Source organism: Molossus molossus, unplaced genomic scaffold (genome assembly GCF_014108415.1).
Source record: "Molossus molossus isolate mMolMol1 unplaced genomic scaffold, mMolMol1.p scaffold_m16_p_10, whole genome shotgun sequence".
Taxonomy (NCBI): domain Eukaryota; kingdom Metazoa; phylum Chordata; class Mammalia; order Chiroptera; family Molossidae; genus Molossus; species Molossus molossus.
The window spans coordinates 14,887,679-14,906,855 of NW_023425345.1; the positions used below are offsets into that span (position 1 = coordinate 14,887,679).

Here is a 19,177-nt window from a genome sequence, read left to right on the forward strand (position 1 = left end):
TGTTTGTTACAGCGGCTTGCTTACCCTGACTGATATGAAAGGGACGTGAACACTCACAGGACGCTCGGGGGGGGGGGGCACTACCCTGTTCCTCGCACGTGCCAAGGAATCCAGGGCGTGCAGGAAGAGGCTCTCTCACAGCGGCCCGTGGTTCGGGAGACGAGGGCTTTCCCAGGACACACTCACTGATGGATCCTTTGCTGGCTGAAAGGGGCAGTGTAGCAGTCATTCTCCTCCAGGTCTGGCAGTGTCTCCTTGTCCAGCCTCATGGGCTTCTTAGGTAACCATCTCCGAAACCTGCTTATCTGTTTATCGATCCTGTGGTACATGAAAGGCAAGACCAGAGGGGGCAGAAGGTCAGTGTTACACCAAAACCCAGGTGGGACATCTCCACAGAGCCCCGGCTGTGACCCCACACACTGCAGGCACTCACGGCGCTCACACACCCGCCCCCCATTTCACAGCCGGGGAGAAGGAGCCACCGCTCCTGTGTTCTTTCGATGTCACCAAGGGGCCTCAGGGCCGCTGCCTATGGGATCGCGGCCATGTGTGACGCCACTAAATGACCCAGGAGCCCTGGCAAGACCAGAAGGCTCTGGAAAGGAAGGTCACAGTGCCTTAAGCAAAGCAGCAGAGACCTTAACTTCTTATATTCTGCAGGTTCTGGAAACTCATTCTGTGCTTGGAAAATTCTTCATCTTCCCTCGGTTAGGGAAGAGCCCGGTGTGGCGGGCCCCTCCCTGTGGTGGACTGTGAGAGAGCTGATGTCGTGATCTGCGTCCTGCCTGCCCCACGTCCCCGGACCCTCTCAGCAGACAGCAGCTGTCTAGTTGCCACTTCTCTCTTTTTAAATTGACCCCATGGTTCTCATGCTGCCGGGGCATCTCGACACACATGTATCATTCTGGCCTCCGCACACATGATGTCAGCACAAGAAAAGCGAAAGTGTCCTAAAGGTGGTTTTCAAGCCCTGGTTTCCCCCTGGCTGCCTGCCATCCCCTCTGACTTCTGCTGATGAAAACATCTGGCTTCCAAGCGACCAGATGCTCAATCACTCACAGCACCCACTGGCTGGAGCAGAAACCACAGCAGACCTTAAAATGATGGTGCTACCTCGGGCATCCATACCACTGAGTGATTCCCCCCAAGAGCACATATCGAAGCACCTCCGTGAGGTAGACCGAGCAGGTACCATGCTCATTTGATACGTTACAGGAGAGACCCGGGGTGGGGGTGGTGATTATTCAGCCCTGAACACCCAAACAATAAAGAAAGCCAGGGCCAGAATGCAGATTTGAACTCTTAATTCTAGGGATCACCCCATCAAAGTAGCTGCTATTAGAAATCTTCACTTCAGGGCTACAGAAGGAATAGGCCCCTCTGGAGAGGAAAATATCGAATACCTTCTAAGTCTATTCACTGAAAACACATGGAATCCGGGCATGCTCAGTGTTTTCCAATTAAAAAAAAAAAAAAAACAATTTACATGGCAATTTATCCTTTTCAGTAAAACGCTCAGCTGAAATCATTTTTTTATATTACTAATCAACTCCAAAATGAAAAATAATAGCAAACTTTTTTTTTTAACTACCTCTTTTATTCTCAGCATTGTTCCAGCCTCACCTGACCTCTGCTCTGCTTGGGGGCGCCTGTCCTTTTTCAGACCCCCTGAAAGTTCAAACTGGGAAGAATCCCCCAGCTTCTCCAGGCCCCTCCTCTCCCAAGAGGGCCTGTCCACACCACACACCCACACAGGAGCCAGGACTCTACCCAGGGCTGTGTAGTCAGAAAAGAATAGTACATTGGAGAGGCCGAAAGCATCCAAGAGGAAAAAAGTTCCAATCTCCTCCATCCTCCTGGTCCCCATCCCCTCATGATCTCTTCAAAGATATTTAAATTACAGTGCTATGGTGAGCTTCAGAGAGGCCGTCTGACTGAGAACACGGGGCCGGAGTGCCTAGTTCAAATCCCGACTCTGTACATATCAGCGGTGTGACCTTGGGCAAGGTGTTTCACTTTGCTGTGCCTCAATTTCCTGATCTGTAAAATGGGCACGATAACGATACTTCATTCACAGGGTTGTGACGATTGACTGGTAGGTACATAAAGTCTCCAGTACAGTGTCTGGAGTGCAATAAGCAACGGCTATTATTACCATCTTTTCTTTTTTTAAAAAAATAAGAATTTGAGCAACCAGCCTGCCTCTTTGCACTGTTGTCTTTTCTCTTTTCAATTCAGAGTTAATTGTGCTTCACCAGCATCTATCACTTGTCCAAGTTCAATGATTAAGTCCTTAAACGGAATCATAAATTAGACTTCCTCGGCTAAGCTGGTGGCTTTCCCCATGGCCCTCGGCTTGTTTCTTCTGATTGCCTTAAAACGCATTCAAGAAAGAGGACACAGTATATGGTGATGGATGGTAACCAGTCTTACGGTGCCGATCGCTTTGTAATGCACACAAATATAAAGTTACAATGTTGTGCACCTGAAACTAATTGGTTATACAGCAATTTTACCGTAATAAAAAAGGGAAAGAGGACATTGGCTAAGAGTTAGTCATAACAGAGCTTTTACCTCCCACACATCTCTAGTCTGCAGCACTGATCGGATCACGCTGTGCAAAATTCACATTCTCACAGAATCTGGGCTCTGGGTGCAATCACCACAAATTAAATCCAGCTGGGTACAGTACTTAGCATGGATAAACCAAATAAAGCTGTGAAAAATTGGGCATAAATGCTCGATGGGGATGAAATGGCAGCTTTCAGCAACCGGCTTGCAGCCCACAACTGAAATGAAATGTGGGGATTGAAGAGAGTCGATCAGGGTAATGGAAGTGATGGGTTCATTGGAAAATGAGGAGCGCAGTGAAGTGAAAAGGGAGGAAGAGGAAACTGGTGTGGAGGGAAGAAGGTGGGACTCGGAACGGGGATGTCTAACCCCCGGCTCTGTTGCTCATCAGCCGTGTGAACGCCCACAAACCACTCACTGTTCTGAGCCTCACTGGTCAAGGGTTGTAAGCAGGACCTGCATTGGCATCAGTACCATCTTCATGGCCTCCCAGGGCTGGTAGGTTCATAAAAGAGGGTGTGCGAGAAATGCTCTGGAGAAGCCCCAGGGAGACAACAGGGTTCTTAACAACAACTTGAGGACCATGGAGGCTGACGTCAAAGTGACGGAAAGCAGAAGAAATGGGCTTTTGAAACACTGTCCCAGAAGAAAGATCTTTGACAGGTATCTTAAGATTAAGGCCCTGAGACCCGGACCGCGGATGGGCTGTGGGTTGGCCCTGCTGGGGCAGCCAGAGCAGAAGCAGGAGGCCCGGCACGGACCGTCCAGGTTCCATCACACACGCTGGTCCACGCTGTGCGCTCTTCACGAGGACAGAAACGAACCACCAAACGTGGTCAGCAGCGTGTGTTCTTTTCCGGTTGGCAGAATGAACCCCATAGGTGTGTGCACCCCAACCCTCAGAACCTGTGAATACGCTGTGTGATGGAGCAAAGAGGGCTTTGCAGATGGAAGTGAGGTTACGGACCAAAAAGTAGGGAGAACGTCTGGATTACTCAGGGAAACCGAACTGAACCACACGAGCCCTTTAAAAGCAAAGGACTTTCTCCAGCTAGAGACAGAGGAGATGAGGCAGAAGGAAAGGTCAGAGAGATTCAAAGTGTGAAAAGAACTCCACCGCCCTTTGCTGGCTTTGCAGATGATGAGGCCAGGAGGGCAGGCAGGTGGAAGCTGAGAATGACCTTTGTCCACCAGCTATAAAGACACAGATCCTACACGTGCACAGAGCTGCATTGTGCAAGCACCTCAGTGAGTCTGGAATGAATTCTTCCCCAGGCTGACCAACACCTTGACTTCAGCCTTGGGAAGAGAAACCGGTGAAACCCCAATTCCCTGGAATTCTGACTTGCAGAATTGTGAGATAATAACTTTGTGTTGTTCCATGCAGCTAAGTTTGCAGGAATGTGTTACTACAGCAACAGGAAACCAACACACTCCTGACAATCACCTTGGTGCGACCTTCCCCTTGCCACCTGGCCACGGCTTGCCAGGCCCCCAGTGCTACGGCTGCCGCTCCACACGCTGCCCCCACCTGCCAGGCAGGTGGCTCTGGAAACAAGGGTCTGTCTCTCTGTGGCTGGAGGACAATTGTTCTACAAACACACTCTGGTCCTCAGACATCACTGAGGGTCTCCTTCTTCCAGGAAAAGAAGAAACAAAGTTCAACAGCCGCCAGGCTGGACAGTGTGAGACTCAGGTTAGGTTCCCGGTTCTGCCACTGTACCTCAGCGTGGCCTGCGACGAGACTCTTCGCCTCACCGAGCCTCAGTATCCTCATCTCTAAATGATCCATCGGACGCTTCTGAGATACTACATATTGGTTGTGACTTAGGCAATAATATCTTGGCCACATCATTCCAAACAAACGTAAGTTAATAAGGAGCTTTCCTTTTCACAATGCAGAATGGATACCTTGCATAAGACTTTGGCAGCAGCCAGAAGCAGGCTCACATCCTAGTTGCAGAGCTGGCCAGTGGTGAGAGCCACTCTGGGCAGCTCACTAACCCTCTCTGAGCTGACATCCCTGCTGTAGAAGGCGGTGGTGAGGATGGCACAGACAATGAGCATCAGGTGCTTGCAAAATGCCTGGGATGTACAAAATGCTCGATTAAGTGGTCATATCCAGCACGAAGACAATGATGACAATGAACGTTTATGTAGAGTTCTCCAGGGGAATTCTAGAGCTAGGATCCTCACTTGTATATTGAGGTCTGTTCTTTCATTCTGCACCTAATAAATGTCCCTAAACAGGCAGTCCTGATATTCACTTAGGTAAAAACACAGAACCCAACCAACCAGGGAGCATCTCGATTTGCCTCTTCGGTATAGGAGTGGGGCTTACTTAATAAAGTCTCCACTAATAGGGAAAAGAAAAGAGAAAATGGCTTGATTTAGCACTGATGTGGCTGGGTACACTGTCACTTTGCTCCATTTCTGCCACTTACCAAGCAAAAGTCCTCTCCCAGATGACACAGGGAAATCAATACAGAAAAGATGGATCATGTACTTGGGCATGGCTGGCCCTCACTTGTCAAGTTAACATCCGAACGAGAAGGTGCGAGCTTTGATAGAAAGTTGTGATAAGTTAGAGTTCCCCTCAAATGCTGGTTCGTGGCAGGTGAGGTTCTGGGTAGCTGGAAAGAGCTGGCAGCACAGGGCATGCACGTGGGCATGGACCTGCCCCCTGCTGTGCCTTCCCGAGGTGTGCCTTGGGAAGGTTCTGCTGAATCCTCCTTGGCCCTCGGTTCCCTCAGCTGCAAAGGGGAGACAATCCGACTAACCTTAGGAGCGTGATGACTGAAGACAAGGCCACATGCTAAGGCGTTCATTACCTCCAGCTAAGCTCTCAGTGGGCCTTTCCAAGTCACCTGCTGTGTGTAGGGCTGCAGCCTGGGTGGACCCGGAGAAGCAGAAGACAAAGGCCGTTCCCTTGAGCCGCTAACCACCCAGGAGGAAGTTTGTACTAATGACAACTTAATTAGGTTGAATGAAATGAAACAGGCTATTCAGGGACACCTGCTTTTCTCCAGACCAGAATATTATAATAATAGCATCACATTTCAAACAGTTAGGTTATGTTTTCGGGGATGATCTGCCTCCAGGGAACACACAGATGAGTTCTTTCTGCTCTCTCTTTTTTAATGAAGGTCCCCCACACAGCCCTGCACTGCAGCCACTGAAGTCTCCTGGACTGGAAACAGACACCAGCAGGCTTGGGTTTCTTTTTCCTCTTCTGAAAGCCAAGTCCCCTGCACGGACCGTTCTCCCTCGGATAGAACTTAGGGATCTTTGGAAGCTGATACGATCCTTTGTCGGTCACAAGACTGCTAATTGGGGCACAACCTAAATGCCTTACAGGCGAGTCCAAAGGCTTTGGAACATTTACGTGTATTAATTTTTTAAAACGGGGATAGAAATAGACAAGCCATTTTGTCATTTTGCCCACATACGAAGCTGATACGATTACAACTGTGCTGAATGTCTAAGGCAGTGGGGCCAGCACTCATTCTGTCAAGAGGTGCACAGGGTAACCTCAGGCAGGATGTGCAGGGGGAGCGGAGGGGGCAGGGATGAGTAGCAATGAGACTTCAACTGCAGGCCACCCACAGTAGTCAGATCTGTTCCTCCGTAATCACAGCTTCTACAGACTACATTTGTACTCTTCCGTGAAGGAAAAAAAAAAAAAAAAAAAGGCAGAAGAGAGATGACAAATTCTCTTTCTTTGTTGGATAGGTAACTTATAAGACTTACAATGCCTGTTGAGTCTGCCCAAAGATAAGTCAAAGCAGCATCTAATAGACCAAGTATATGGATAAAAAGAGTAGTTACTTCAAAAATACATGTCTGAACTTTGTGAGTATCTTTATAGGAGTCAGGAAACTTTTTCAAATAAAGATAGTTTTGAAAAGATACTTTACTTCTCTGCCTGCTCAGAAACTTTATATATATATAATAAAGTTTATATCATTTATATTATATCATTCTAAGAATATCATTTATCCTTAAAAGAGACAGGTTTATTTCAGAGATCCTTTCATGAATTAATAAAATGAAATATTTACATGGATGATACTAAAAGCTAAATTAAATACCCATCTTTGGTATGCCATGGGAACTTGAGACTATCAGAAATCTATGTTGTTTTACAGGTGTAGCACCAGAACAATACATTGTACATGTGTCTTTTGGTTTGTCCCATCAGGCCCGACTACAAAGAGACAGACACTCTTCATCATCCAAATCAGCCTGTTCTGGGGTCAAAGGAAGACTTCAAGTACACACAAACATTGCTGACAAACTGCATTCTAAAATTTACACCAGACATTGGGCTTCACAAGGTCACACCACCCCAGTAATAGTCAAAACTTAGCTCTGCGTGGTAAGCAATGAAATCTATCCTAGGAAGCCATTCTGAATCAAAGTGTCATTCCACCATAGTGAGGTATTCTTCTTTCCAGAATCTTCTCGTGCCTCCTAACGCCTACATCCGCCGATGAGTGTGACTTACAGACTTGGAGGAGATTGACTCTTTCCGGCCAGAGATTAGTGTTTAGGAAGTTGCTCTTCCAGTTCTAGAAACAGGGTGTTTCCAAGCTCTGAGTCACTCAAAGCTGACCCCCTACACACATGACTGGACAAGTCTCCTCAGCTTCTCTCCTCTCGGCTCCTGCTCTAAATCCCATCCCCCTTCTCCTTCCCTCTGCCACAGAACTCAACAAGGTAGCAGTGACCCCTCAACACCTCTAAATCCTCAGGTCCATGCCCACTCCCCACCAGCTGTAACTCAGTTCCCATTACCCTCCATTCGGGGGTGGGGGGCATCAGCATACCAATGTCATCCCAGCAACATCAGCATCACTTGGGATCTCAACAGAGAAGCATATTATTGAGCCTCACCTCAGAAACCCTGGGAATGAGCCCAGCGATCTGAGTACCAAAAAAAACCCTGCAGGTGATCCCGGTGCACACTAAAACTCCAGAACCATCAATCACTCCATGGAGACTGCTAGCAGGGCGGTTACCATGGTAACCAAAAACCAGATTCTCAGCTCTTATCCTTCAACAACAGCTAAAGAACAGCCCTTCTTACGAGGCCTCATTCCTGGTGCCTTTGACACTGCCCTCCCTCGGCTCTCCTCCTATTTCTCCAATTGCTCCTTTTCATCCTCTTCCCATTCCTTTCTGTCTCCTTAATGCAGATTTTCCGAGGAACGGCCACTGGCCCTCTTCTCTTCTCTCTCTACATCCAGCGTGGGGCAATCCCACCCACTTCCCGGGCTGCAGTCATTACATTTATGCCTGGACACCCACACGGTACTCTCTAGCTTCACCTCCAGCTGCAACTGTTTGCCATCAGCTCCAAAGGCCCTCAGGACATGAACACCTCAAAGACCTACTGTGAGTTATGATACAGAATTATTAAAGAGGAAAATCATCATCTTTCTTACCATGCCTGCATCTTTTCTGGAGTTCCACTCTTGTACCTCAACAACATTTTTCCAGTCCCTGAGGTATGGAAACCTCTTTCTCTTCCCAGCTCTCTATTTCCAGATACTTGCTAAGTGCTAAGTCCTTTGGGTATGTAATTTCACCCTCTTTCTCATATACTTTGCCTTTTCTCTCTGTAGATTACATGTTGTCTACCCGGGAAGCAGAACTACAGCAAAAGAAAAGAAGATTATGGAAGAACTTTCTAAGAGTCACAGGCGTGGAACTCCCTGTCCCCAGAGATACTCAAATGTGGGCTGGCTGACCACTGAGCAGGCGTTCACGTGTCTGATGATGAGTGGCTGGATTTGATGACATGTGACATCCTAGCCAGCCTTGAGACAACATGGCTCCTGTTGTCACCGTTTTCTTTCAAGCCCTCGTTGCCCAGAGAGTTAGCAAGTGTTCCAGTCCCCAATCTGCCTGACACTTTGGGCAGAGCTGGTCTTTCTATGCCTCGTTCTTTGTGTCCCTCCCGTTCCCCACTCCAGTCCTCACACACGTGTATGGAGATTCCTTCATTCACTCGTTCCACCTACTATGTGCTAGATGCTGGAAAGATAGAGCTGCACGAGCCACCCTGGCCCTCACACACCATCCAGCTGGAAAGGTGGACAGAGATTAGGGCACAGGCTGATGGGGGCACAGGGTGCCAATGGGAGAATTGGGACAAGGCATCTTTTAACCTGGTCAAAAGGTCCAACCATGTGAACTGAGTTTGAGGACTGAATGGGTGCCACCTTGGTGAATGAGACAGGAAAGAACCTTCCAAAAGGACCACATAAACCCGAGTAAGCAGGAGGTGTTTGGGAGCCATAAGAGGTTCAATATGGACGGTGCAAAGAGTTAGGGGAGGGGAGAGATGGGTGAAGACAATTTATAAAGAGCTGTGTTATAAACTGAAGACTTTCAACTTTATTTTCCCACCTTGGGAAAACCAACAAGTGACATGAACAGATTTGCTGCTTGTGGGGATGACCAGAGGGAAAGGGGTCAGAACAGAGGAGACAGACTGATGTAAAATAGGCAAGAGATGATGAGAGCTCCCATAAGAGTGGTGGTGGGAATGGGGAATAATGTATAGATTCTAGAGGTGTTTCTAGAGGAGTAATGTATGGATTCTAGAGCTACTTCTAGGGAAGCACCTGTAAACCTGAGAGATTGATGGCATGAGGGGAAAATCATCCAGAGTGACCCTTGGGTTTTAAATCTGGTCACTGTATGGTAGTGGACAAGGCCTGTAGAGAATATAAATGGAGAAAAGGACAAAAGGAGAACAGTTACTGTCACTCGGGGGTAAAAGCACAGTGACAAGAAGGGGTGGAGAACAAGTTCAGAGCATAAAGGGGGTGGGAAGTATAAAAAGACATCATGCTATTATTATAAATACTACATAGAATAATCATTGATATCATTTATTGAAGATCCGCTACGCACTAGGCACTAAACCTCACATCAACAACCCTACCGGGTAGGAATTCACATCCTCACTTTACAAATGTGGAAAATTCAGGCTCAGAGATGCAAAGACACTTGCCCAGAATCCTCCAGTGCTGACTTAATGACAGGCTTTGCGTTTACCATTTAACGAAGGCTGCTCGGCAACTGCGGATAAGAGTAAGGGTTCTCCCCCCTCTCCGTTCCTTTCAGCATCTGGAGTATACTGCGCTTAACAGGTTGAAATCATATGTACAGAGACTGTATATTTCCCTCTGGGCCATGAAGGTTGGGAGAATCTTCTCTTGGCTGTGTTTGCTTCAGGTTGGATTTAATTTGGGTTTTAACTCATGCCACCCACAGCCAGGCAAATCCTCAATGTAACGAGAAGGTGGACACGGACCTAACACACAGGCCAGGGGTTTGCAAAGTGAGTTTCCAGAGCCAGCAGCATTAGCCTCCCTGGAGAACCTGTTAGGAGTGAACATGCTCCAGCCCCACAGCAGACCTCCTGAGCCACAAACCCTGGGAATGAGGCCCAGGCCCTCTAGGTGACCCTGAGGCTGGCTGAAGTTTCAGAACGGAGAGAGGCTGAAGTGTTGCATCCGGCTTTGTTCGAATGTATGCGAGATGCGACAAGGGACGGATCTAGGCTGCGGTGAAGTCAATGCCGTGGCTGTTACCTAATGAAAGGACAGCTAGGGAACCCGCTGCGCAGGGAACCCTGGGAAACCACACAGCTTAGTGTCTGAGGAGGTCAGTTCTCACCCCACGCGAGTGTATGTGCATTTGCGTAACCCACTGAGATGATCACTCACTCTTTTCCTCGACACTCTGCACAACACAAACAGGGCAGCCTTGAATCCTAACCCCACAGAACCGAATTAAGCAGAGGACTCTCAGAGAAACGTAGTGGTTTCCAAATGTAAGCATCAGCGCATTTCAGGGTGACTGATCACATAAAACCAATTGAAAATTTGAAATTGTATGGCCGATGATCACAACAGAATCAAAGTATCAGAGAAACACTCTTGTCAAGTACAGGACTGGCTAAGCACTATGCTGCACACCTGAAACTCATACAAAACATATATTGAATGTAAACAGTAATTGAAAAACAATTTTTAATTAAAAAAGATAAATTGAGTTAAAAAAAAAGATCATGAATGCTTCTCTTTCCTCCCTGGCTTCTTGACAAACAAGTAGGAACAAGCTTTGGAAAGATACTTCAACCAGTGGATTTTTTTTTTTTTGGTGGTAAAAGCAGGGTAGGAAGGGCTCCTGAGTGAAGAAATACATCTATATACTTTATTAACAAAATATTACCAACATAGGAGAGACCCACCCAAGGGGGGTGGCCAAACAACCCTCAGCTTTTTGAGAGGGTGACTGTCTGCACTTCAAGATATTGAGTTACATCTATGGTGGAGGGAGGAATCTGTGTGGGGGAAAAATAACATTCAGGCCAAAGATGCTCTACACAGCTGGGAAGTCTGGTGGGTTATCTAATAGAACGGGCTCAAAGGAACAAACAAAAACACAGCCCCAACACACCTGCAGATGAATTGCATCCTCCCAAGTGGGGTTACTCGGAGGAAACACTCTGAGAGGGACATTTTCATCTGCTTTTTTGTTTTTTGTTTTGTCAGGCTAAGCCAAAATAGCTCTTTTTGGGACGTGCACGGCGGCTGTTTCCTCGCGTGACAAAGGCCCCTCGTGCACTCTGTCTTGCCGGAGCACACAAAGCAGCAGATCAGACAAACACTACCACGGCAGAGCATGCTACTGACCTGCTCATGAACTTGTACCGGCGGGGCAGGTAATAGATTTTTCTCCTGGAAGAACAGCAAAAATGAAGCCAGTCGAGAAGAAAACCCATCGTCAGTTACAGTTTGAACTAGCAAGGAAGGAAAGGAGATTGAAGATAGAAGCCTGTAAGAGGTGAAGAAGAAAAAACTAAAGAGAGATTAACAGTGAGGAATGTAGTGGGAACACAGGGCATGCGTTTTCGAGTCATGAAATCTTAGGAAACATTTTCCATCGACAGTTCTTTCTCTCCTCACTACCATAATTTTTTTTTTTTTTTTTTTATGGTTGCCACTGGTCTACAAAACCTGTACAGGGCCATGATTTGGAGCAACTGGTATTTGCATGAATTCAGCTGAGATCACCTTTTCTCAGGGATGCAGAGGTGGACTGCCAGCCTGCTGGCCATGTCCATACCTTAACGGGACACTATTATATTAAGTAATATTTACATAGTACTTTCAAGTTTACAGAACCCTTCTCTCATTTGACATGAGAAGGGGCAATCTAAAAATATAGGTATTCTATAACTAGTGTGGGACAAACACTAACCAGTCAGCATCCACACTAGAGCATACTGTCTGACCAGTGGTCCTGGTTACAGGTGAATTAAAGACCTAAACTAAGGAATCCAGGAAAATATTTTAAAAATTGAACTTAATAAAGACACATCATACTTCTGTGTACCTGCATTGTTTAAATACTTAAATATTAAATAATTGGAATGAAGAGCATGGCTGCTTTATTAAAATGTAGTCTCTCCATAATTTGGGCTTCGATCCACGGAGTAGTCATGAAACAGGTGGTTTATATGTATTCTGAACCGTTACTGAGCTATCTCTCTTTTGAAAAATGGAAAGTTTATACCCCTAAAATTATTTTTCATGTCTGTGAAAACTTAAAAGCATATCCATGTGGTTAACAGGCAAAATTATAGAGACAATAAAAAGGTAAGTGGTCGCCTGGGTTTTGGGTTGGGGTGGGTAGTGGGGGGAAGGGATGAACAGGTGGAGACCCAGGCACTATTAGGACAGTGAAACTAGTCTGTGGGATACCTTAATGGTAGATACAACAAATGCATTTGTCAAAACCCACAGAACTGTGCATCAGAAAGTGAGCCCTAAAGTAATCTCTGGACTTTAGTTCATAATGATGTATTAATACTGGTCCAACAGTTATAAGAAATATATCACTCTAATGTAAGATGTTAACAAAGGAACTGAATGGGGTGAGAGAGGGTGGGTATATGGGAATATTCTGTACTATCTAAATTTTTCTGTAAACCTAAAATGCTCTTAAATAGTCTATTAAAGACAAAAACGTATTCATGGACATATAGGTATTTAAGAAGCAGGTATTATTGGCAATTTCCCACCAGAAACCTAATCCTCAACTTCCTTTTAAACACTGTAGGAGTTAAAATCCAAGGGGACTAAACCTAGGATTCAGAATTGCAGTCTGCAGAAAATAATAAATACTGATAAGATTATTGAGGGCATTTACATTCAGGCTAACTGGTCTTTGCACAGTCTGTTGAAATGACACGGCCAGAAAGTTGCTCTTTTGGAAGTGCACATACCACCTTGGGCTAGACTTATCTGTCTGCTATGCTGGATGAGAAGACAGCATGCTTTCTAAATGCATCGAGTTGAACCGAGTGAAGCTAAGCTCGGGTAAAGTCACCTCAATATTAATGAGGCCTATTCAGGTCCACACATTAAGAGTATTTTCTCCTAAAATCGTTGTCCTACACGAATTCCTACATTTAAAAAGAAGATTATTATTCACTATTTATGGTTTTCATGTTATTGCTTGGATCGCACTCTCTTACTGCCTCAGCAGAAAAGCAGTGGTATTGCCCACTTTCTGCTGGGTAATGAGCACGCAGAAGTGTCCTCCGTGATGTGGCCGGGTCCTTCAGCTGGGACATCCTTCCAGGTACTACGGGAAGTTGCTCGATGCTAGCAACACTCAAGTTTCCACAGTCTGCTTGGGTTCCTGGCTCCAGACATATGTCTTGTAGGAGGTTTTGTGATTTCTCTTTGGGAGTGGGTACCAGTTCCACTAAGTTTCACTACCTTGCTTTTACCAGAAGGTCGACTTTGGCTTTGTTGGCTAGAAGATGTGGGTTGGATATATAAGCCAATCTAAGCATGTTTTGTAGTGGTCCTCATGTGTGATACAGAGTTAATCCATATTAGAGAGCTGGATACATAGCTGGCTTTACTTCATGATAATTAGAGTGTAGCAATTTTCCATGGAAACTAAATTGATAATCCTTTTCTCTCCTCGTGAAAATATATCTTTTTTAAATCCTTGGGTTATTAGATTTCCTTTGCAACATTTTATTTTATTTTCCTTTGTAGCATTTTAAATGCAAACATAAATCCAAAGATTAGAAAGATGTTTATCTCAATTCCTTTGAGAATTCTGCCTCAAGGCAAGTAGATGCTAGAAATCCCAGTCTCTATTTGGACTTAATATTAGAACATAAAGGCCAACAAACAAAGACAATAATATACACCAGGGAGATATATTACAGGACTGTGAATGGAAACTGGCCTTCTCTCTCTGTGTCCCTAGCTCCTCTCTGTCTCTATGAATGTAGCTGATTCTTTGCCTCTTTTACTTCCCACACTTCATTAAGAGGCGTATGTTACAATTTGCAACAGTTTGCCAGATTCCTATCATCTGACCAGGTCTTACTGGCAAATTGCAAACCAAATGTATGTAGCGGTTTATTCCCTTTGGTACTGTCCTTGGGACTAAAACCCTCCACCTCCTTTAGAAGATTCCATTATGGACTTCCCACATACCTTCGCATTTCTATTTTCAAGTTTAGGACTTTATTTTATTTATATCTAGGAAATAAAAATTACTTTCCCTTAACCTATAGGGAAAATAAGAATATTTACTGTGACATTAAGGTAAATTAATCTCTTACAATAACTAAGCAATCCACACAAAGCATTTTTTATTCCTCTTGGAATAAATAGCAATGCTTGTGTTGGCACGGTATTTATAAACTGACTTTTAAAAATTTAAATACTGGTGATGTTTAAAATTAGAGCACGTTTTCATGAAATTTCTTGAACTCGTTTCTACGGGGGCAGATTTCAGTGTTTGTCCAGAGGCACCTGTCAGTAAGGACCATGAATACTGCAGGGCACCTCTGGCGCCTGGAGTCTGGCTCAGCAAAGCGGTGGTGCAAAGTGCTCCCCAAAATGGGACATTGGACATAAATATTCACGTGGAAAACATTCTTTTCCACAGACACGGGAAACATCTAACCGCTAAGAACGAATTAGCCAGACATTTTCACAAAACGCCATGAAATCGCTATTGGCCAGAAGGACCTGCCGCACTTCCTACACATTTGACGGATTTTCTTCCCTAAGAGCATTCCCGTCTGAATTTCAGTTCTGTCTGTTCTGGGAAAGGAGCACGTGGGGTTCACAGAGAAGCAGCAGAGAGAGCGGGAAAATGCATTTACACCTACCTGAAAGGCATTCTTACATTCATTTGTTCTGCGTATCTTCCAAGCACTTCCCATGGGGCATGCAACTTCACAAAGATAATGTCACTATTTATTAGAGAGGACTGAAACAGAAAAAAGAAACTAAATTGAAAAGTATATCCAAGTCTTCTGTGGTTTAAACCGAGTTGGAACTCGGAACGCATGAACTGTGTGGGGTCCGAGTTGGGGGCACTCTTCAGTGATCAGCTGGGCCATCGCATGCGCATGTAGTCACTCAACAAATACACCACTGTGTGCCAGGCACTGGAGACCCAGCTGTGAACAGAAGAGGTACAAGTGGCATTTACATTCTGCAAAAGTTGTTTTTAAAAAAATAGGCAGCCCTGGCCGGCTTTGCTCAGTGGTTAGAGCGTCGGTCCACGGACCAGAGAGACCCGGGTTCTGTTCCCGCTAAGGGCATGTACCTCGTTGCAGTTTGTCCCCGGCCCCAGTTGGGGTCTTGTGGGTGGCAGCCATTCGATGTGTCCCTCTCACATCAATATTTCTCTCTCTCTCTTCCTCCCTCTCTCCCCCCCGGCTCTATCCGAAGATACATGTACAAATGTCCTCTGGTGAGGATAAAAAATGAAAATAAACAAAAAGATAGGCAAAAAGTTCAAAAGAGAGGGATAAATTCAGATAGCGTTGAGTGTTCTGATGATAACAGAGTAATGGAAAAAGAATGATGGGGCAGGGAGCACACGCTAGAGGCCAAGGTAGGGCCTCTCAGGAGAGGCCACGGGAGCTGAGACTAAAGGAGGAGCCGGCCAGGTAAAGAGCCCGGGACGAGTGTTCCAGGCCCACGGGCCCTCCCTGGGAAACGGCCTGCGATGGCCCGTTCCAGGGGCAGGAAGGAGCGCAGAGTGGCTGGGTGTGTGGATCAGGAAACCGGCATGAGCATGAGAAGAGGTTGAAAACTGAGCGGGGGCCAGAACGTGCAGTGATTCTCAGGCCACAGCAGGATGGCTGGGATTTAATCTAGGAACAACAGGGAGTCTCTTGGATTTAGGTTTTCAAAGACCACTCTGGCTCCTGCGTAGAGAATCGATGATGAGGGAGGTTCCAGGGAGAGCAGAGAGGGGGAGGTGCTCTCAATTGTCCAGGCCAAAGGAAGTTGGTGATGGGGAGCTGGAGGGACCTGAGAGATGAGGCTTAAATCTGGGTCAGCATCAGGCAAAGCCTTTTCCAAGAACCCCGAACCTTTGCCTCTGGGGGACTTTTTAATCAACATGTAATTTAGACGGTGAAGTAAACCAGGACTTCGCACCCTGCTAACCTCCTGGCAGACTTTGGCCTGTGGTTCTGGCCACAGGGACATCTCTAATGAGGAGATGTACTTTGAGAGTCATTTCCCAGGAAGAGGGCTGGGTTCTGAAAGGAGGGAGAATGCAGAAGAGAAAACAGTGAGCCAAACCAGTGTAACTCAGCAAAACGGCCAGTGGTTTATCTCCTTCTTTTTCACACACGGTCATTCCGGACTCTGTGTCATTTAAACTTTGATAACTAACAATTTTGACAGATATGTTAGGTCTTTATGGCTGAACTTTCCCTAAAATAATATCTGCAAAAAATCCAATATGTTTACACAGCTAACAAAAATAGAAGCCCAGTTTTACACACTAAGAGGGATACATTTGTGCTACAGCAAATTGTTTTTCAATTGTAGATGATGTTCCATTATAACTCATTTCTCGTGTTGTCATTCAGGGTCTTCTTCCCAGGCTTATAAATACTGTACTGAATCCATAAGAACTCTAGATGTTATAAAAATCAAACCGGTGTCAACTACAACGTTCTCAGGACTCTGGTGACGCAGAGTTTCCCACGGGGAAGAGAGCCAGGACCCAAATCCACAATGGTGGGAGGTACCCTCTGACATTGCTCCAAAAAGTCAAACTTTCTGGTAGTTCTGGCTGAAACATGGTCTTATTTCCAAGCTTACAACAAGCAGTGCTGGAGTATAAACCCCTGAAGACAAGGAATGTGTCTGTCATTCATGGTGATTCCTCCGGGCCCCGCACAGTGCCTGCTCCGGAGGAAGGATGCAGCCAATGTCCGTATGGTTCATGACTATGGGTAGTGCAATGTGAACAGTTAGTCCTGGCCAGGGGACGCTGTGAGTCCTGTGAAGCAGGAAGTGACCTTTGAGGAAGTGACTCTTGCAGCCAACAGAGCAAGTTACTGCGAATGAGGCACCACCCAGGGAAAGGACAAGCTAGTAACCTCTGAAGACTTGATGATCAGTGCTGTGTCTCTTTGCACAAACTGCTTTTCTGTTTAGTAACAAGTTACATTCAGCCCTCCCTGAACAGGGTGCTTAAAGCTAAGCAGCCAGGGGACTGAGCTCACAGGCAGCAATAACTACAGAACCTACAGACACGTAACTCGCTGTCTTGTCCCATCCACGTCTGCAGACGCCCTGATGGTGCCTGGATCTGAGATGAGTCCACAGCTCATCAGTTGAGCATTCTCGTGCTTTGGAAAACATCACCACTTGTGCTTCAATATATAGTACGGTTATGCAAGTTATGAAGCAGAATAAAGACTGTATTTCCTAAAAATGGGTTTTTTTGTTTATATCGAAGATATACTTCAGAGTCTAGGGAAAAAATCTAAATTGTGATAATGGAATTCTTTAAATTCACCTAGCCTTCCTGCAAGATTCTACATTCACTATGTTTCTTCTTTCATCTAGGGGAGAAACAGTAAAAATGTACAGTAAAAAAAACAATATGGGAATATGAATGATTCACAGGGTATGACTGATTCAGAGAATCAATCAAAGTTTGATTTACAGCAGAATATAATCTTAGAATATATTCTCTTCATGGAATTGCTGTGATTGCTACTTTTACAGAAAATAAAAAATTCAGAGGGAAGAATAATTATTTTATAGATCCTCATGAACACATAAAAACCTTAAGAAGAATACATTAGTACACTCCACCTCGAGCATCTTCTAAATGCCATGTTTCTGTGTGTGGAAAAGCCAAGTGCATTACCAGAACATACCAAATCAAGTAAAATTTCAATGTAGGAATTGCAACCATTTGCTGCATAAGAAGCATAGCTGTTTTGATTCATTCAGCACGATAAAACAAAACAAAACAAAACAAAAAAACCACCACCTTATTTTTCTTGTTATTTCAATTATAATAATTATAAGACCACTACCTATTTCTCTTTAGTGCTTTGCAACTTTGAAAACACTTTCACACATTATCTCATTTTATTCCCGCACAAATCTCGTGAGAGAGGCGTTTCATCAATTTCTTGGAGGAAGAGGGAGAGGACAGACAGGTCCAGTGACCACAACCAAACTGAGCATTATTCCAGACAGAGCCGAGCCCACATCGCATCCCTTGGCTCCCTTATCAATTTTATCTAATACACGCTGAGGTTGAAATAAATCCAGGGCTTCATACCTGCACTGAAGATGCATGATCCCTGAACTGTCCCTTTATCAGTTTAGGGGTGGGAACCTTTTTTCTGCCAAGGGCCATTTGCATATTTATAACATCATTCACGGACCATACAAAATTATCAACTTAAAAATTAGCCTGCTGGGCAATATGCTCAATTAATATTTGACAAAGGTGGCAAGAGCATACAGTGGAGTAAGGACAGCCTCTTTAATAAGTGGTGCTGGGAAAATTGGACAGCTACTTGCCGAAAAATGAAACTAGACCATCAACTTACACCCTACACCAAAATAAACTCAAAATGGATAAAAGACTTAAATGTAACTCATGAATCCATAAAAATCCTAGAGGAGACTGTGGGCAACAAAATCTCAGAGATCATACGCAGCAGAATTTTTACTACATCACCTAAGGCAATAGAAACAAAGGAGAAAATGAACACATGGGACTACATCAAACTCAAAAGCTTCTGCACAGCGAAAGATACAATCATCAAAACGGAAAGGCTACCCACTGTATGGGAGAGCATAATTGCCAATGATATATCAGATAAGGGGTTAATTTCCAATACATATAGAGTGCTCATACAACTCCACAAAAGGAAGACAAAGAATCCAATTAAAAAATGGGCAGAGGAACTAAATAGACACCTCTCCAAACAGGACATACAAATGGCTAAGAGACATATGAAGAAATGTTCTTCATCACTAATCATCAGAGAGATGCAAATCAAAACAACAATGAGGTATCACCTCACACCTGTCAGAATGGCCGCCATCAACAAATCATCAAACAACAAGTGTTGGCGAGGGTGTGGAGAAAAGGGGACTCTAGTACACTGTTGGTGGGAATGCAGACTGGTGCAGCCACTATGGAAAACAATATGGTGTCACCTCAAAAAATTAAAAATTGATCTCCCATTTGACCCAGTGATCCC

General features: G+C 45.1%; 1 protein-coding gene across 1 annotated transcript in view; it reads right to left on the reverse strand.

Annotated features, from left to right (window-relative positions):
* ANO4 (anoctamin 4) overlaps positions 1 to 19,177 on the reverse strand; it is a 289,216-nt gene that overhangs the window by 110,905 nt on the left and 159,134 nt on the right. The window contains exons 5-7 of the mRNA XM_036251806.1: positions 14,801 to 14,901; positions 11,286 to 11,330; positions 187 to 318 (exon numbers count right to left, since the gene is read on the reverse strand). Of these exons, the coding sequence (XP_036107699.1) occupies positions 187 to 318; positions 11,286 to 11,330; positions 14,801 to 14,901 (278 nt within the window). The remainder of the gene's footprint in view (positions 1 to 186; positions 319 to 11,285; positions 11,331 to 14,800; positions 14,902 to 19,177) is intronic.